This window comes from Suncus etruscus, chromosome 1 (genome assembly GCF_024139225.1).
Source record: "Suncus etruscus isolate mSunEtr1 chromosome 1, mSunEtr1.pri.cur, whole genome shotgun sequence".
In the NCBI taxonomy this organism is placed as follows: Eukaryota; Metazoa; Chordata; class Mammalia; order Eulipotyphla; family Soricidae; genus Suncus; species Suncus etruscus.
The window spans coordinates 130,631,198-130,652,965 of NC_064848.1; the positions used below are offsets into that span (position 1 = coordinate 130,631,198).

At 32.5% G+C, this 21,768-nt stretch overlaps 1 protein-coding gene across 3 annotated transcripts in view; it reads left to right on the plus strand.

Moving 5' to 3' along the window:
• The window catches only part of PTPRZ1 (protein tyrosine phosphatase receptor type Z1), a 203,795-nt gene that overhangs the window by 56,007 nt on the left and 126,020 nt on the right, over nucleotides 1–21,768 (plus strand). For all 3 annotated transcript variants that reach the window (XM_049771087.1, XM_049771088.1, XM_049771089.1), the window contains exon 2: nucleotides 17,597–17,662. In XM_049771087.1, the coding sequence (XP_049627044.1) occupies nucleotides 17,597–17,662 (66 nt within the window). The remainder of the gene's footprint in view (nucleotides 1–17,596; nucleotides 17,663–21,768) is intronic.

Consider the following 21,768-nt stretch of genomic DNA (forward strand, 5'->3'; position numbering starts at 1 on the left):
TTGCTCTGATACTAGAGAAGAATCTGGGAAATTTCATTTTTATATGAAACACTTCTTATTTATATTATATAATTTTTATATTTTATATATTTATTTATATCAATATATCTATATATCTAATATATCTATATATCAATATATCTATATCATATATATATTTTAGTCTACATATTATATTAGTCTAATCCCACCTAATATAAATTGATATAAATATCATACCCATTCTATAGATATGGAAATATAAACAAATAACTGATTTTCTCACAGGGCTATTAAACAATACAAGAATAATTTTGAAGAATATAGCTGGGTAATACTTTACATGAAACATATTAGAAAATAATATCAATACATCAAATAACCTTTTTTTCCAGATATACACATTGTATTGTGTATTTTCACTCACTACTAATTTTCTTAAATGACTTTTATTCCTTGTAGAAAAACTGCAAATAGGGATCAATGTACTTCCTGTATAAAAGCATTATTACTTAATAAGTAAATTATCTTATTCCTTACCAACATATCTATGTAAATTAATTCATTGAGCCTGAGCCACCTCACTAGCACAAGTCTTGCAGAGAGAGATTTCCAAGAGGGTGAATGTCTTCTCTAATGCCTGGTGCTGGAATGTTTCAAAAAGCAGATTAATGTCTCAAATTCACTGGCCTTGCCTCTAGTTAGAGTCTTCTTTCATTATGATAAATAGTCTCTTAAAGTATTTCAAATGTAAAATTCCTTTTACTTATTTGTCTACTTTATAATTTTGTTTTGGGAGTGAGCTATACCTGGTAGGGTTCAGGGGCTGCGTTTAGTCATGCTCAGGGGATCCTCGGTTTCCAGGGACATAAAATAGCATGCTCGTTGGCAACTTGAACCATTTACTGAGCCTTAGTTTTTATTTCTTGTTGAGGGATAGTTTAACTGAAAAAGCTAAACCTTGAGAGAAGACACACAGCTACAAACTAGGTAACATGAAAATAGAATAACTTGACTCTAGAATTGTTAATGAGAGGAAATGCTAAATGTGAAGACACTGTGTCAGTTAATGCTTAGGCATAGCCTTTCTTCCTTAAATCTGCCTGTTTTCAAAGCAAACTCGCGGCCCTCGGGCCTCAAACGGCCCTCTGGACAACATTTTGTGGCCCTGCTCTAGAGGAATCTTTTTTGTTTTGTTTTGTTTTAGTTGTTTGGGTCACACCCCCCAATGTTCAAGGCTTACTACTGACTTTGCACTCAAGGATCACCCCGACTTTGCATCCTGCGGCCCCCAGGTAAATTGAGTTTCAGACCCGAGCAACAGTGCAGTAGGTAGGGAGCTTGCCTTGCATGCAGCCCACCTGGGCTGGATCTTTGACATCTCATATAGTCTCTCAAGTATTGCCAAAAGTAACTTCTAAGTTCAGAGCCAGGAGTAACCCCTGAGCATCACTGGGTGTTGACAACCTCCCCCACAAAAAAGAATACATATAGTCTTGTGATGTTTAGCTTGTTAGTGTGGGTCTCATAAACCACCAAGCCATATTCCAAGTCCTAGCAAAATAATATTTTCACCATTTTTCATATGTAACAATATTCTTGAGGAATTGGAAGGATAGAACAGAGGTAAGAGGCTTATTTTGCATAATGTTGGCATCAATTCAATCCTCTGTAATACATATGGTCTCCCAAGCATGACAAGGAATGATTGCTGAGAACCACCTAGGAGTAAGTTTTCAGCATCAGGTGTGGCCCCCAAAACTATTTTTAAGTATCAAATTTTAAAGATGATTATATTTTGTTTTAATAATGAAAATATCAATCACATCTTGCAAGAAATCAATAAATGAATGTTTATTAGGTACAAACTAAGTCTTACGGAATTTCATTCAGGACTAAATGAATGTGTCTTTCTTTGATGGCTATGTGATGGATTAAGCAATATTTTATATTAAAAACAATTCCTGGTAATTAAATGAATAGCAAACATTGCATAAAGATGTAAAGCTTCTTCTATGTTAAAATATTTTAAATAGTTTAAACAGAAGTTTTATTTTACTATCTAAATCTTCAAAATATATTTTATAAATGCTCAGATGTATGTTTTCCTCTTTAGGAAAAAATTATTCCTATAAAACACTTATTTTTTTCCCCTTGAGGGTCAGAGTTGCTACCATTGGTATTTTGTAACATGCTCTTTATTCATGTAACCATCATTATTATCACATCAGACACTTCAGGAATATGTTAATTATTTTGAGGTGTCCCAGTAGCCCAGTAACTCAAAAGGCAAAATGCCAACAGTCTTGGTTGGAATCCAGGCTGAAAACACTGCATTAACTTTTTCAGTCTCTTGACATCCTCACAAATAGAATGGCAAACCTGGAGAAAAAAATACACTTATTTCAACTAAGCTAACTACTCCAAAATAAATAAAAATCCAAGTTTGACAAACTATTTGTGACTGTGGATAAAAAAAAAAACAAAAACAACTAATGAGCTCTATTCTCCAAGGCTATCAATTATGTATGAACAGAAATGCTTTTATAGATAGTGTTCCTCTGAGCATAATAAATCTGGATTATCCAAGCAATCTAATAAGCATATTTAAACATCTGCTACTGAAGAGGGCTTTCAAATTTCAAGCAACATTTGGAAACAGCTGTTGCAATAATGGAATGGTAAGGCATGGTGCTATCATTGTTGGGGATAAGTCACTATCTTAAAACCTGAAGGTAAATGTATTAGATTGATTATTCATTTCCTTTTTAGTTCAAAGAATGAGAATCAAAAATAAACCAGCTCTATCATGCATAGATAGAAATGGGAAAGATGTGGGACTCTAAGTGTGATGCTTGACAATTTAAGGAATTGTAGGGTGGGAGTGAGGTAGGGGTGGATTGATGTAGAGGTTGTAGTGTTAAGAAACATGAAGCAAATGAAATTATGCTGTTAGAGAGAAGATCGCTACACGACACAAATTAATTGAATCAGTAAAAATTGAATATTTTCCTCTCTAAATACATTTTTAGTAAAATAAAACAACTCGAATAATAATTATCATTTTTAGTTCAGTGGCAATAAAACATCTGTACTAAGGCAATCTATGTAAACAGTTCTTTACACTAATGAACAAAATTAGTGGCTAATGCGGATGTTAACAATTCAAAGCCAACTAATTAAGGATAGCAGCAAAACATTTAACTGCACAAAATTGCTAGTGGAGAAATCGGCTTAATAATGAAAAACTTCATCAAAATGTAAACAAGATAAACATCTAAATAAATAATATATTTAAACTGCATTGAATCTTCTGATATAAAGAAGTTCTAAATGTCTTATTTCTTAAGATGTATTCACTTTGGGGCTGGAGCAGTGGCACAAGCGGTAAGGCATCTGCCTTGTCGGCACTAGCCTAGGACAGACTGCGGTTCGATCCCCCGGCATCCCATATGGTCCCCCAAGCCAGGAGCAATTTCTGAGTGCATAGCCAGGAGTAAACCCTGAGAGTCTCCAGGCGTGGCTCCCCACAAAAAAACAAAAACAATTATTAGATAAAATAGACTTATTAATTTCATTTAAATTAAGTATTTTATTTTCAGTGATTCCATTGCTATTGTTGAACTCAGTTTAATATTTATAGCAATTTATGTTTTCCATATATATTAAATGACCATACTTATTAAGATTAAAAATGGACTCAAGGGCCCGGAGAGATAGCACAGCGGCCTTTGCCTTGCAAGCAGTCGATTCAGGACCAAAGGTGGTTGGTTCGAATCCCGGTGTCCCATATGGTCCCCCGTGCCTGCCAGGAGCTATTTCTGAGCAGACAGCCAGGAGTAACCCCTGAGCACTGCCAGGTGTGGCCCAAAAACCAAAAAAAATGGACTCAAAAGGCAAAAAATGGGGGGACACTGGTGGCAGGAAAGTTGTACTGGTGAAGGAGGGTGTGCATTTTATGGCTGAACTCCAATTAAGAACATGTTTGCAATCATTGTGTTTAAATAAAAAATTACATTTAAAAAATTAGGTTGCAGCAGTTAAATAGAAGATTTTGTGATTGGACAGGCACATGTATGTACTATGTGTATTATATAAATTTATAAATGTATAAATTATATAAATATATATAAAGGTCATGATGCTACTCTGTATTTTGCTTCACTAATCAAAGAAGAAAAACTTAATACTTGAAATTTAAGACTAGGTAAATTATATGATAAAAGAATACCTTGCTTAAAGCACTAAAATATTTTAAGATATGCTCTACTATCTCTGATATATTTTTAAAGAAAGCATAAATACTCATTCATAATTTACAATTGTAAGAATACAAGTAAAGAGAAGGAGTTGTCTAAATTTACCACTAAAAGCAGAGTCTAGATTCCTGGCCCTAAGATTTTGTGAAAAAGGCATATTGCCCAAGAAATATTGCCTGAACCAATGTAGGCTTAGTGAGCAATAGCATGTGGCTTGCTAATAAAATATGCTGGCAAATTAAACATATTTTAAGTCCTCAAAACTGCTGAAAACTGAAATAGCATCATCTGTTTATTAAAATGAACATGCTTCCAAAGAATAAAAGCTTTTTCTTCCCTGCACCAGTAAAGGAAAAGTGTAAATGAAACCTGAGACATAGATGAATTCTTAGTCAATAATCTGTGGAAGTGCCAAAAAATTTTTTCCCATGCTTCCCAGACATAACTATATAATAAAGCAAACACGGGTAGTTATTTTAACATATTTTAACATATATTTCAGAGTAGGTTGCCAAATTATAAAGTTTCCAGATTCTCCTATTTTATGAATTGATAATTTCAGGTGGGTTAATATTTTTAGAGGCAAAATATTTAAGGCAAAAATTGAAATAACATTGTGTCAAACCTTATCTTAAGATTGCAATACCATCAATTTGACCATCACAGAGAGGTGGTGAACTGTGAATTTGCTGCATTTACTATTTTGTTCTGGCTCTTATTTTTAAATTCCTTGGCAGCTGAAGTGCTCAGATTGCCAACCAACTGTAGACTTGACTATGATTCTTGAAACTTAATTTAAAATATCATTAATGCTAGTTATAGCAATAGGCACTTATGAATAAAAAAAACTTTCATTGGAACTGAAGCAATAATCCAGCATGTAAAGCATTTGCTTAGTTTTAATCTCCTGCAACCCATATGGTCCCTGAACATCATCAGGAATAATCCCTGAGCACCACCGGATGTGCCCTTCCTGCCTACCACACAAATAAAGCTTTCATTGTAAAAATTAAGAGAAAAAATTAAACACAAAATTTTTTACAGTCCCTAAGGTATTGGATATTTTGATCCAAATTGATTATAGAATTAGAGATAGGCTTTCGAAGGTGTATATAGTCCTTAAATTTTAATATTAAATTTTTAAGCATATAAATTTATATAATACCTAAAAGTTGTAAAATCAAAAAAATAAATACCAAATAAATTGGTACCAAGCAGAAATATGTATTTCTGAATATATGATATTTTATAAATATATAGGGTCTGAATTTTTTACGTTCTATGCATCCTATGACAATAAATATTTTAAAATTCACTCATTTTCATACATTAGCATACTTCCCCATTGTTCCATCTGGTTCTCAGTGTTATAAGCATCTTTATACATGACATTTTGTTTTCATTTCTGTTAAATCTTGAGAAATATATTTTTGAACTGATATTTCTTCTTTAAATAATTTATGGTGCTTTTAGAATCTTGGTAAGTCATATTTCCCAGAAAGTTTATATCAGTTCATATTCCCATCAATATGTGGAGAAATATAGCAAAGATATTTTGGATATCTTTGAATATTAATTATATGTAATTATGTGTTCTGGATATATTTTTAAATTGAGTCTCTAATTCATTTTAGTTAACTTTTAGTCTGGAGTAAATAGTGGTTCAAGTCATCCTTTCTATATGGCTGGCCAATTTTTTACTGTAGCATTTATTGAAGAGGATTTTCTTTCCCCATTTTATGTACTTGGCTATTTTTCATAAATAAGCTGTACATTACCTGAGGATTAATTTTTGTGCTCTCAATTCTGCTACATTTGTCTGCATGTCTTCATTGGTCTGAATGTCTCCAATCCAAGCTGTTATTAATTACTGCAGCTTTTAGTATATTTTAAAACTGATTAGTGTGGGTTTTTCTATCTTCTCCTCCCCTCTTGATTGCTTTGACTATTCAAGAATGTTATGGTTCCACATCAACTTTACTAATGTATTCTTAAACAATACCATTTTACTTTTGATGAAATTGCATTGAATCTCTAATGTTTTGGGTAGGGTGATCATTTTAACAATGCTTATTCTTCCCATCATTGAGCATAAAATATGTTGACTCCTTCCTTGTTTGTCTGATTTTTTAAATTGTTACTTAGTTTTCAGTGTAATCTACTCTTTTTTTGATATTTTGTTCATATTTGATTTTTTTGGTACAATTGTAAAATTAAATGGAATTTACGTTTCCTTTCTCGTCTTATTTGCTACTTGCATCCAAAATGGAACAAATTTTTGTACATTACTTCTTTTGTAGCCTGCGACCTTTATTTATCGGTTTATTATTTATAGTAATTTTTTTAATTTTTTTTTGTTTGTTTTTGGGGCACACCCAGCGGAGCTCAGGGGTTACTCCTGGCTGTCTGCTCAGAAATAGCTCCTGGCAGGCATGGGGGACCATATGGGACACCGGGATTCGAACCAACCACCTTTGGTCCTAGATCGGCTGCTTGCAAGGCAAACGCCGCTGTGCTATCTCTCCGGGCCCAATTTATAGTAATTTTTTATGTGAGGCTTTAGAGTATTTGTTATGTTATCATATTATTGCATTTGAAACTTTCATTGATTATGAATTAGAATGTGATTATTTTTAATATTGATTATTGAATTAAACTTATATCTATGTTGTCCCATTAATAACAAAGCTATATTCTTTGTTCTCATTCTACCTGTCATTTTATCTTTTATGTAATTAATTAACCAAGCACCTATTATTACACTGCTTTTCTTTTTGTGTGGAGGGGGCTTCCTACAATGGTCCCATTTAAAGTTGTAGTAGGTATTTTTCTTTTCACATTATTTTATATTAGTAGTAAATATCATTTTTTATTTATCACCTCCCTGATGTTTTGTTTTATGTTGTGTGTGTGGTAAATGTAAGTAGAATATACTTATTCCTTCTAAATAGTTATTTTATTACACCAGTTGCCAAGAACTTCCCAAATGATCTTAATCATTTAATCATTATACAATCATTATATTTTTTTAATTTTTATTGTGACCAAAGTGAATTACAAATTTTTCACAGCACTATTTTAAGTACACAGTGACATTGAATCCTGGGCATTCTCACCATCAGTGTTGTCCTCTCTCCACCGCTGTTCCCAGAATGCATCCCATGTTCCTCCTTTTTTGCCCCCCGGGGTTCTAATATAAATCATCCCCTCTCTGTCTAGCTTGTTGTTGATTGGGTATCGATTCTGTTGTTTTTGGCTTTAGATTTGGCGTTTAAGTTTGATCACTTTTTATTTCTACTCAATGTTCATACAACTGTGTGGTTTTAGTACTTTCCATTTTTTCCCCTCAATTTATGAGGCAGAACAAGATGATTCAAGTTATGTGGTTCTGTTTGAAGGGGGGAAAAGGGCAAAACAAAACAAATAAACAAACAACAAACTGGGAGAGTCCATCTAGAGAGTATAAATATTAATTTAGTGAAGAAAGGGAAAAAGGAAATAAAACATAACAAAAAGGCAAAAAAATAAAAAATAACAGACATTTAAACAAGAAAAAAAGACTACAATGCCAAAAAACAAAAAAACAAACAGATAAAAAGCACCACAGTAATATAGACAACAACCAAACAATAACCACGAGCCAGAAAAAAAAGAAAAAAATTGTGCTTTTTTTTTTTTTTTTTTTTTTTGCATAGGCACAGTAAATATTGGGGAGATTAGAAAGGGAATTCCCCTGGCCTAAGAGATCCAGGGTTTCTCCGCCCTTGAAGCATACTGTCATGGGAATAATTTCAGGCTTCATACATGTTCTTTTCACTCCCCTAGGTATTTTTATGGTGCAGGGAAACTTTTTGCTCAGTCATGAATGATAATATCAGGCTCTGTAACTAGAGATCTTCGTATTTGCACAGGTTATAGGATGAAGCCTTGGATAGAGTCTTTCCTTAAAGTTCTAGTTCTGTTCCATCCATCACTGTCTTCTGTATTTGGTGGTCTTGGTTTTTGCACCATTCCTAGGACAAGAATCATTATATCTTATAATGATTATATTTTATATTATATCTTATATGATTATATCTTATATACCTTATAATAATTATATTTTAACAATAATAAGAATATAAAAGTCGGGGCCAGAGTGATAGTGCAGTTATAGGACCTTTACTTTGCACATGGCTGACCCAAGATGGACCTCAGTTTGATCCCCAGAATTTCATATGGTCCTCCCAAGCCAGGAGCAATTTCTGAATCTATAGGCAGGGGTAACCCTTGAGCTTCACTAGGTGTGGCCCAAAAACAAAAACAAAAAACCAAAAGAGTATAAAGTTGTCTTCCTTTACTTATAATTTAAATGAAAGCACCTGAGCATAAAACTTCACAACAAAATTTTCTATCAATTGTAAGTAGTATGATTAATATTATATAGATAGAATTCTATTTTTATTTGAATATTACTTTATCTCCTAATAATCATATTTGCAAGTTATTTTTCTATAAACAACTGTGTTTCTCTTTATGAATAAATTCAGTGTTAAGAACATAAACTATGTAACTATAAGTAAAATAAATAATAATGATGAGTTTTACCATTTTAGTGTTTTCTTGGTATTGGAAAAGGTGAACAAAAGAGCTATTTACTGGCTCTTTATATAGTGGGTAGGATGTTCCTTGCATGTGACTAACCCAGGTTTGATCCTTGGGATCCCTATGGTCCTCCATGTTACCTTTCTAGGGATACCAGGACCAATTTTTGAAGTAAACTTTAAAAACTGCAGGATGTATGTTTTGCATATGCAGAATGTCCATCTTGTATTCTGCACTTGCTCACCACCCTACAAGCTCATTTCTAGTCCTTTACTCCCTTACCCCCAACCATCATTACCCCACATTTACCCTTTTTAGCTGGAATATTTTATATGTATTTCCTCAACAGCTATAACTCTTACTAAATATTCTCTTATACAGTGATGATTTTCCCCACTATTTTGTCTATTCTTCTCTTTGTGATCTGTTCCATAAGGAATTCTGCTAGAAGAGTCCCTCAGTTTAAAGTTTATGTTAGAACCAAGTCACGGGGATTGTTGAACTTGTTCTAGCGGCTCCCATATGCACCAATAAAGCCATGTGGCATTGTTCCTCTTTTTCATAGGCACATTAAAATGGGAAAATACTATACATACAAACAAACTCTTATCTAATATAGATAGGAACACACAGCTCTTGTAATGCAATGGGACCTTACACCCTAAACATTGACATAATGACCTGGCTCAGGCCTCAGAAGAATGAGCATCTCCATTTACCCTTGAACTAGGGATGCCATCTATGAAATAACCACGCTTGTCTATAACATCACCTGGAAGCAATCCTCTACCAGGGAAGACCCTACCATTGCTCTGGCATCGACCTAGCCTTTATTATGTACATAAAGTTCAAAGGTGCATAATGTAAACTTTTAATATTGTTTCAATTTAGTTTACATAAATAAACATTTATTTTGGTTTTTCAGGCCACATCCATTTGATGCTCAGGGGTTACTCCTGGCTAAGCGCTCAGAAATTACCCCTGGCTTGGGGGGACCATATGGGACGCAGGGGGATCGAACCACGGTCCTTCCTTTGGCTAGCACTTGCAAGGCAGACACCTTACCTCTAGTGCCACTTGCTGGCCCCAAATAAACATTTTCTAATGCAAAATTTTGTAATTTGATCATTAGAAGAAACAAAAATCAGTCCAGCTATTGTTGAGATAGAACAGTGAGCTTGCTTGCCCTATACACCACTGACCCAGATTCCGTACTAGACATTGCATATGTTCCCCTGAGCACAGAGCTAGGAGTAAGTCTTGAACAGCACTGAGTGGGGCCCTAAAACAAAAATGTCTATATGACCTTACTGAATAAAAGAAAACATTTCACATAATTTGTAAAGGACTAGTAAAGGACTAGTGGCCCTAAAAAAATCCAAAAAAGTTCAAAATATATAGGATGTCTTAATGAATATTGATATGCTATAATGTAATAATTTTTTAATTTGGCAATGCATTTTTATATAGAAAAATCAGCTCATCTTATAACAAATGGTTTAATTTGGTTTCTATAAAATATCTTTTCATCTATATCATCTATGAAACATTTGCACAAAATTGTAAAGATTTATTGAGATTATAGAAACCTAAAAATATTTTGCTTGTTAATATTTCTAATTTAAAGATCAAAATTATATTTCAACAGAATATACCTCTGGTTTGGGAACATAAATAAATCACAAGCAGTAACATGTATCTAAGTATGAGAAAATATACTAGCTCTTTTGCAAAACAAGTCTGCAATTATTTTGAGCTTTTATTGAGAGGTTTGAATAGGTTTGGTAGACATTGCTGACACACGAATTCTCTCTGGGGAAGAGGACACGATTCTCATGTAAAGGAAACAATAAAATCCAATTACTTACCTCCAAATTCTTCTTTAGTCTAATTAGAAATTAACATTTAATGGGAGTCTGGCTACCAAAACAAGCAAATGAAGAAATCACTCATTTGTTATTATATAAACATTCTTTGAATTGTACATTATATTTAATTTTCTTTTATAATTTTACCCTTTTTAATGCCTTAGTATTGACTTCTTCATCTCATCAACCTTATTTATTTGAAATGTCATCTAAACTATTACTCATATATTTTAAAGAGTTTCTTATCTTTGACAACTTGAATTAATATGCCCTTCTCTTGTATGACATTACATTATAATTTAGATTCTGAGTAGTTTGTAAGTTCTGAGTACTTATAAACATTACTGTTGTTTTAAAATCTTTGCAAGAAAAACAGTAAAACTGATCTTTCCAATACCAGGAAACAACTGAAATTGAAAAACATTCAATATGGAGGATAAATAACATTGACAAAATTTAAAAAGCAGTTCTTGAGAAAAGACTTCATAATATCTGAAATGATTATAAGTTAATAGTTGATCTGTATATATCATACACAAGCTTATTATCTGAATTCCTATAATTAGCTTAATTATTTTTACTGTAACTTTGCATATATACTAGCTAAGTAAAGATAGATTCTGTGAAATACAACTTAACAGCAAACTAACCAATTTATAACATCAGATAATAGAAAAAGACATAGAAAATTTGCCATGCATTATCTTATAAATGTTACACTACTGTAATGAGCAGATTAAACATTACTCAGAGAGTTTGCCTTAGCTAATCAAGGTCTTGTTTAAATCAGTGGGATCATAAGCCCAGCTTCTCAAGTAAAGTGACATTTTCAAAAATGTATCTGAACATATATAGGACTTTCGAGATCAGGTATTATGTTCTCCCAAAATCTGATTCTCTTAAAGGAATACCTATTTATAAGTATTTTCTTTTCTAAGATGAGATTTCTGGATTATTTTGTTTTTAGTAACAAATGGGTATGACTGCTGCAACTATTAATATCCCTGTTATTTCAATCATTTACATGTATATATATATATATATATACAAATATGTCTGTTAAATTATTTACCTATATACATATATGTAGATCTGGCTGTTAAGTGACTCTCAAGGTTAGATGGTGTAGGATATCTAAAATAATATGAATAAAATTCAATTTTGTTAGGAGTCAAAATTTATAATTTATAATTGTTTTAGGTTAAAGTAACTTAACTTAAAAAATTTACTACTGTATATTTTATAGTTGTAATTCTTTCATGTATACAACTAATTCATTACTGAAACATTTCTTAATTTTATCACTATAAAACACTCATATCCAAACAAACCTGACAAAGACCCCTAATTAGAAATATATAATACTTATATATACTTACATATATATTTATAGATTTGAAGAAACTCAAATGAACAAAATTGGAATGAAATGTCTTCATTTTATAATTTTATGTTCAAAATGTGTAAGTAATTTGTAGGTTGAATACACATTATCAAGTAGAATTGATAGATTCTATTTTTTAGATGAGTTCCTATTGTTCAAAGAACATAATATGATCAAAAGTAAAAATAAAAAAAGTGAATCTAGTTTCCTTTTTCTTGCTCAGGGGAACTATCACATCTCGTCCATCAGACATCTAAGTAGAATTTTACAAGTGGGGGCACTCTCTCACGCTCAAGGACTACGTAATTAGCATGTGAATGTGTAGCGCATTGTTTGAAGTAACAATTAAGGAAAAAAGGCATAAAGAAACTGAAAAGAGCTACCAACACCTGGAAAACTCAGATTGAAAACTGGCTTTCTTAAAGTAAGCAATTAATAGCCAAAGACAGATGCTCACTGTTGTGATAAACCACCACAAAGGAAGCTAACACCTGCTGTTAGACCATACTCTTTAAAACAGGACATCATTTTATAGTTTGATGGAATACTGATGTGCAATTTTTTATTTTTGGTTTTTGGGCCACACCCAGTGATGCTCAGGGCTTACTCCGGGCTATGCACTCAGAAATCGCTCCTGGCTTGAGGAACCATATGGGACGTTGGGGAGATGGAACAGCGGTCCATCCTAGGCTAGTGCAAGCAAGGCAGATAGATGCCTTACCCCTTGAGCCACCGCTCTGGTGAAGTGCAATTTTTTTTGTATTTAATTTGACCTAAAAATTATTAAACTGCATTTATACTTCAAAAAGTCATATTTAAAAAGTATTTCTATCTAAAGTATATTAAGGATGACAAAAAATATAATCCCTTAAGAAACTGTACACTTTCCAACTGATAGCTAAAGTAAATCAGACACAATTCAATTTGCTGTATTTTACTTGTTCAAGTAAATTTTGTTGTGTTTTAATATTAGGGGTCCTGCTCAGGTAAAATATCTTAAAAAGAGTACCAATAATAGGAGTATTAAGAATCCTTAATACTGGGAAAGGCTCAGTGGAATAGCAATAAAAGCACGCATTTGAGTTTCCAATTTTGTCAGTTGGTACCCAGATATATCAACAACAGGTATTACTTATAAAAAAATATGATTTTTGGTAGACTGCTGAAGTTTGAGTCAAATGGTCTCTGGAGCTCTTTATAATACCTTATTAACCTTATTTCTTGATCATAAAGACTTGTCCCAGAATTTAACTTTAAATGATTGCCATGTTATAGAGCTACTCTCTTCGAAAGTAATTAAGAGCCAAATATTTAATATATATGGGGATACAAGCATATGGGTTAAAAATAATATAGAGTTTTCATAATAGCCCCAAAGTAGTAACAAATCCAAGCTCTGTAATAAATTTATTCATTGCCAAGCTAAAATTACACTGAACCAAGTTAAACAAGCAACAAAGACTATACAAATCAATGAGGAAAAAATATACATTAAAAGAATATACAATGAGGAAAGAAATCAAAGCAAAGTCAGAATACACACGCCACTAAAGTTAACTTCATACCCTCTTATACAATCTGGGGTTAAGTATATAGGAATATGGTACAGTGTTAAAGATTTGCTTTCATGTGAGAGAATACAAATTTGTTTTGGATTTTTTTTTGGGGGGGGGGTTGGGTTACACCTGTGGAGCTCAGGAGTTAATTCCTGGCTCTATGCTCAGAAATTGTTCCTGGCAGGCATGGGGGACCATATGGAATCCTGGGATTTGAACCACAGTCTGTCCTGGATTGGCTGGCTGCATGCAAGGCAAATGCCCTACTGCTGTGTTATCTCTCTGGCCCCCGAGGATGATCAATATGATTCCCAACAGTGCAAGTATTTATTATTCCATTACTGTTATTGTGATCCTTGATTTCACAATTGTACAACTGTATATCACAACAGCAATAGTAACAATAATAACAGCAATACAACAGCAATAAAGGAAGAAATACCTTTTTTTTTTTTTTTTGGCCTGGGACATAGTACTAGAGAAAGAGTACAAAATATAAGATATTTGCCTTGCATATGGCTGGCCCTTATTCTATCTCCAGCACCTCATACAGTTCTGAAATCACCACCATGAGTGACCCCTGAACACAAAGCCAGGAGTAGTCCCAGAGAACTGCCAGGTATAATCCACCCATCAAAGCCTGCAGAAAACTCACAAATTGAAGATGAACATTGCTATTTTCTTTTATGTTACATTTCTAAGACATGGCACTATGTCCTTAAGAAGTACATTCCTAATTACAAAATAATTGGTATATAGTTGAAAAGAGATTTTCATAAACAAGAAACATGAGAACTGGCATTCAGTAGAAAGTATGCTACTTAAGGAGGCAGTTTTGAGGAATAGGACAGAGCAGGGGCTACAATAATGGTTGAGGGAAGTTTTCCAACTAGGAGGAGGAAGAGGAGGAGGAGGAGAAGATGAAAGGTAGTAAAGTGTTATGCATGAAACTTTACCAGCAATTGTAAAGTACACAGTACAAAAGGTTCTATTTACAAAGAAGAGTCTCTTATAGAAGGAATGCTTGGGTGGAAGGCAAATGGGTTGTGTGTGTAGGGGGAGTGCATTTGTGGAAGGAAATGGTGAGAGATTGTCATTGAAACATTGTATAACTAATAACTACTCATAAATAACTTTGTATTTCATGGTGACTAAAGTTGGAAAAAAGGTTAAGAGATTTTCACTTCAAAGGGTCAGAAAAATGTAACTGTTCTAATGTAATACTCTAAGTACAGTATAGTGAGGGCCTATAACCAGAGAGAAACTTGTCAAAACTATTGTCAAGTTGAGGCCAGATGGTAGCACAGTGGTAGGGCATTTGCCTTGCACGAGGCTGACCCAGGACAGATGTGGTTCAATATCCGGCATCCCATATGTCCCTCTGAGTGCAGAGCCAGGAGTAACCCTTGAGTGCTGCTGGGTGTGCCCCCTTCCAAAAAATACCAAAAAAAAAAAAAAAAGGAACTTATCAAGCTAAAAAGAATCTTAAGACTTTCTTAAGCACCATACAGTATAGTATTTTGTCAACAACAAAAAGAAATATTAACACATATTATAATATGGTGGTACCTAACAATGTGAATTATCCTGAACTACAAAAGTGTCAAAAAAGGTTAATATGACTTTTTATGTGAAATATTTAAAATAGTCAAATTTATAGAGGTAAAATAAATCAGTATTTGCCTAGGTCCAAGGAATGTAGAGTTGGATTTGGGAGACAGCCAAAAGATATATGGTTTCTTTTGGAGATGATGAAAATGTGATGTTGCACAACTGTGGGTGTATTCTATATATATAATATATAAACTGATGTTTCTCAAGCTTTTCCTGACCATAGCTCCCTTCAGATTTTATTTTCTTACAATAGTTTCCTACCCGCCCTAGTGATCTTATGTCATGTTATCACTGATGAAATTTTCTTTTATTTATTTGTTTGATTTTTGTTCATTTTGAGGTCACATCAAGCAGTGCTCAGAACTTAGGCTCCACTCAGGGATCACCCCTTGCTGTCTCATGGGACAATAGGGAATGCTGACAACAGGGGAAGGCAAATCTGGGTTGGTCATATACCAAGCAAGTCCAACCACTGTATCATTTATGTAATTTTCATAGAGGCTTTCTTAGATTATCCTGGGAGCTAACTTGGGTGTGGGAAATGAGAGGCATATGATGGCCAATTGAGAAATGCTGAAATAAGCCATTAAATTATATATTTTAATGAGAAATTTTATAAAATTGCTTTAAAAGCAAATACATAATGAAATATGATATGTATCCAAGGTCATTTTACATATATTTATGGATAATGAATTTTTAAAAGAAAAATAAAAGGCAAGTTTTAATTTTAATTAATATTTGGATTGAGAATATATATGGTGGTTGTTTTCTTGTGTAAAATAACTTGGCAGCTGTTTATCACCAAATTGCAATGATATATACATGTATATATATGCATATATATATAGAGAGAGAGAGAGAGAGAAATACTTTTCTAAATTTCTTTGTGATATTTGTAGACCTAAATTTGGAAACTATAGTAAAGAGAAAATTGTGCTGGGGATGGGCTTCATATAGGTTTGAAAAATTCTCTGAAATAAATGAGTCTCATCCTAGGAAATTCTATTTTGTCATTCATTCTATGAACAGACAAGGCAAAATGAGAGAGAACACCTAACAAATTCTGTAATATGTGTTGAGTAGATTAATATAATATGGTATTTTATGATTAAACCTTTGAAAGATAGAGTGACAGGATCATAATTTATAAATGTTTCATATGTGCACCTGTAATGTATTTCTAGTCTCGTCTACAGACGTAGTATTTATTGTCAACACTGATCAGATCTAGATACAAATATATTGTCTTGTCACAATGAAGCTGAATGGAATACTAATGTGAGCACAGTCTAGGATTAAGGGATAAAGGCACAGTAAAGGGATAAGTGTGTCATTATATCCCTATTTCCTGGGTCTACACGTGGCTCCAGGCAACCTTTAAATTATGTAGTGAGATTCTGTGACTGTCAAACATTTTTCTTTCTATTATCCTGGTACTGTGTTCTGTATCTATAGATAATCTCTCTGGGCCATGATGCATTACTTTGATGATGCTCTAAATTTCCTATATTACAATATTGAAATATTACTTTATAGCAGGGGTCTCAAACTCGCGGCCCGCAGGCTGTTTGCGGCCCTCCGTACAACATTTTGTGGCCTGTCCTAGAGAAATCTTTTTTTTTTTGTTTTGTTTTGTTTTGTTTTAGTTGTTTGGGTCACACACCCCAATGTTCAAGACTTACTACTGACTTTGCACTCAAGGATCACCCCGACTTTGCCTCCTGAGGCCCCCAGGTAAATTGAGTTTGAGACCCCTGCAATATCGTAATATATTACTATTATAATATATTACTTCATTCCACTCATACACCTCTGTTTTCAGAGAAATTCATTTACACTCTCTAATGTAATCATTTTCTTAACCAAAATACATACATTTAAATTCCTGTATCGTCAAAGTATTCATTTGATTTTGCATGATAAATGAAAAAGAATTTTAAAGCATAATAACCATTGATTGTTCTAGAAACATGAACAAAACTTGATCATATATCCCCTTATGAAAGTCACATACTTTTCATAAAAGAACCTGCTGAAAAACTTGTTTATAAACCAAAAAATATTTTATCAATAGAATTTCAGGTTTCAAGTTTAAGAAATATTTTGGCAAAATTTGGAGTTAGAACAATCTGTCCTTTCTGAGTCATCTCTCTTCAGAATGAGTTTCTCTAAGTCACTTCGGCTTTGTTTTGCTTTGTTTCTATCTGAACTTTGGCGTTTTGGTGCCTTTAAAGTTATGCTAAATACCACAACAGGTAGAATGAAATCTATAATGGTGATGGTGGGAGTTGAGATTCAGGAATGTGTCAATTGTATGTATATTGATTATTTGTTTCTTTTTTATTATAGATTGGACTTATGGATACTATAGACAACAGAGAAAACTTGTGGAAGAGATTGGCTGGTCCTATACAGGTAATCATTTTATTACATAGTGACAATCAGTAAAAATGCTCTTGACTTTTATTTATAAAGCTTTCTGACTAGGTGCTTTATTTTAACTTTTCCTGTAGGTATTCAGTAATAAATAAAATAAGTTATAGTAGACCTGTTAGCAAATTTAATAGTGTAAAATGTATTGTTATCAAGTTCAGATTTACTCTTGGATGTATGTATCTATAATTCTTTGGGCTATATGTGAAGTGCTTTTACTTTATAATCAGGTTGTATCATACTGTTCATGGTTTATTGGCCTTGATTCCTTCAGAGTAAGACTAAGATTAAAAGGGTAAATTTATTAAAACATGTCATTTTTTGAGAGGACATGTGGAAATTGAAGTTATAGAATAGGTGAGAGTAGACGCATACTAAAATTTTGAAGATAGAGTACATTACATGGTGCCTCATTTGGAAAATTCTCTTTTCACATAATGTCGGACTTGAGTTTCCTAGAATAAAACTCATTTATTCCAAAAATGAAGCTTTCAAATGGAAGTATTTTTACAATTCTTTGTTTGAATTAATTGTGAATAGTAATTACTTTGTATGAAAACCTAGACATATCTTTCAAGCAAGTCATACTAGTCAAGCATTTAAAATGTGCATTATTCACTACAAAGTTTACCATCTCTTTTTATTTTTGTTACAAATAGAGGTCAGTAACTCTTGTATTTCTATGCTAGTTCACATTTTTTCTCCATAAAAATTGAAAATGTACTATGTGAGATTTCTAGATAAGTTAGTTTTAATATTTTAATTTGGTTAACTTCATTTGTGGTTGACATGCATTGATATTGACCATTCTGAATCTGCTTTTCTTCATAGCTGCATACTTTGTTGGCTTCTATATTTCTGTTTTCTCTCAAGTACTCAAGTCAGTTTTTTTGGTTAGTTACTATATCAGATCTTGCCCTTAAATATTTGTGCACATAAAATTCTCCTAACAAAAACTTACTATGAACTTCATAGTATCTTTATGTTAGAGAGGTCATTACTTTACTAAAAAACACTTAAATTATTATTAAGCACATCAAAGAATTATCAGTCTCACCTAATCTTTGATTGTTTATGAAATATTACACAATATAATAGGTGAATATACTGAACAAATCCCCTCTGACTGCCAAATGGGTGAAGAAATAGAAGTGGAAACGGAAGAGAAAATATTTATTTCTATCAGTTGTGTGTGCATTTTTTTCATAAGCTAAAAACAACTTTTCTATTCAGGATATATGCTATAATTATGTGAAGAAATGACAGGGTTGGTAAATACAGTCGACATTCCTGTTTCAGAGTGATTATAGGAAGAGCAAGGTTTCTTTGTCACTGCTCAATAAAGTGCAAATCAAAGAATGTCAGCACTAAAATTTAATTCTTCTCACAGTAACTTCATTTTTATTTTAGAGTTTCAGTAAACCTTCTTTTCTTTTACCTATTTTTTTTGACAAGGCCTACAAAGCTAATTCAATAGGAAAAAGTGCTGAAGTCATTTGGTGTTTTTACTTTAAATTTTATCAGCACACAGTTAACATACAATATTAAAGTCATGCTTTTCAGTTCCTAGACTTTTGCAAACTCAAGAAATAATAAAATCCTCAGAGATAGGATTTAACAGGTTTCTGATAGTAGCCACTATTAAAATCCTCTTTATTTTCTGGACTTTAAAAAGTGTGGTTGTTTCTTTTTTATTACACTTGAAATTTACTTGAATCTAAAACTATTGTATTTAGGGGTTAGAGCAATAGTACATTGGGTAGGATGCTTGCATTGAGTATGGCCAACCAGACTTTCATCCCTGGCATCCGATATGATCTCTCAAACACCTCCAGGAGTGATTACTGAGGACGGAGCTAGGAATCACTCCTGAGCATTGCGAGATATGACTCCAAAACCTAAATCAATAAATACACAATAAAAATGTTGTGTTTATATATGCTCAAGTATTAAACTCAGGGATCATTAGAATATTAGTTAAAAGTTTTTATTGAATACAGGTATCATACATACATATCACTGTTAAATGTATGGTCCAAATATATAGTAAAGAAGGTTTAAATACATATCAATACCACTTCTTTAAGTAAAATATCTGTCTACATGTTAAATGCCAACAAGTATTTAGACTAGAAAATGCTACTCGTGAAAGTCAAAAGAGCCACAATGCAAGACTGTATATGTGTGGTTTGATTTTGGGCATTTATTTTTGAAGATAATGACAGTGTTTTCTTTTTTATAACTTGTGAGAAAGTAGGGTAAACATAGCTCAAGGTTGGGAGGTGATGATATAAAATTATGGCTGATTCCTCTATGCCTCTATATACTTCTAGAACCTGAAATGTCTTTTTAACATATTATTTTCCCTCTTTGATTCATCACTCCTAATATTAAACAGATCATTTATTTTTTATTTTCATCTAAGTGAAAAAGGAAAGTTTGAGCAAAGAAGTACAGGATTTTCTCATTTAGATGACAAATTAAATATTTATATGAACACAGAATCAAAGCCTCGGAACATGAACAGCAACATGAACAGCAACCCCTGAATATGTTTCTTTTTTTCTAAGTGTACTTTTTTTTCTAAGTAAGCTTTTTTCCCTCTTACTGGATATTGCTTATATTGTGCCAATGTGTAAAAAAAAGCAATGAAACAAAAGGTTTCTAAACTTAGACTTGTTTTATGTAAAGGAGAGGTAGTTGGATAAAATCCAAAACTTTCTGTTTTCACCAATCAGAGTAGAGGATCACTGCCTGGTTTATTGGGATAAGAGGAAGTCACACAGACATCAGATCAAACTTTTGGAAGTCCAGACAAACCAACTTGACTAACCACACAGACTCACCAGCTTGCTTAATTGCTCTGTATTTCAGTTTTTTTATATTTAACAAGTTTTTTTATAATGCATTACTTAATTTTGCATAAATAAAATCAATTCTTCAGGTTGTTGTAGGCAAATTCTCTAAGCAAGTATACTATAAATCCAAGTGATTATCATTTGGCAGTGTCTTGACTTGAGTCCAAACAGACCGAACAAGTCTGGGCATCCCTGGTAATCTCACAAAAGAATTGGAGTTATTTTGCTTGAATGCACATTTTAGACAGGTTTTTCTTAACAGTTGTATATTTTTAAAATTTTATGTATGAGTTATAATCCCTGTAAATATGTAGTAAATATGAATTTTTGCATTGTAGGGGTTAGAAGAGTTCTTTCAAAGTATATAAAATTCAAGAAGTATTTGTATACCACTAAACTACTACCACTTAGTATAGAACAAGAAAAATAGAAAAGATATGGTTATAAAAATTATCATAAAGAATTGTTAGCTGAGTTTAACAATAAAACTATGTAATAATAAGTATTTATCCTTGAGTGGTGATAAACATTGATTCTATAGTCCAGCATTATAATTCTCCATATTGACAGCTTTTTAAATATATTGAAAAGTTAGTTCTCATGTAAAGGCATGTATTGATTTTTGGCATTTATTTTTGAAGATAATGCGGGTTAGTGTTTTATTTTTATTTACTTAAAGAAAGTAGGTCTTTCTCTTTTTGCCCTTTTTTTGTTGTTTTTTTTCTTTTGCCCTTTCTCTCCCTCTTTTATTAAAATAAAACTATTTCACTTGCTGTTTATCTTGGGGCATTCTGCTTCCTGAACTAATTTTTTCAATAAAAAAAAGAGGGGCAAGAGAGAGACTGTTGCATGGTTTTAAAACTTTGAAAAAATTTAAAAGGCCTATTATTAAGGCACAGATTGTATGTCACCAAAATTAAGTTAAATACTTTCAAGTACTTTTTTAAACATTTGATTATTTTAAGTTGACCTTTTTCCCTTCATATTTTATGAATCTGGAAAGACCAATCAGAGTCAAAGCTTAACTTCATTAGTTTTCTGTGTTTTCACTATACTAAATCTAACTTCAAATATTTTTAAAGAGCAAACAAGTAAAAAATATGTAAATGACATATTTATAAAGATTTTGAATTATGCAAACCATACTTTCACAACAAACACAGGACAAAAATGATTCTTAAATATGTGCAGAAATGTGTATTAATTTTATTTCTGTTATTCAATGATTGA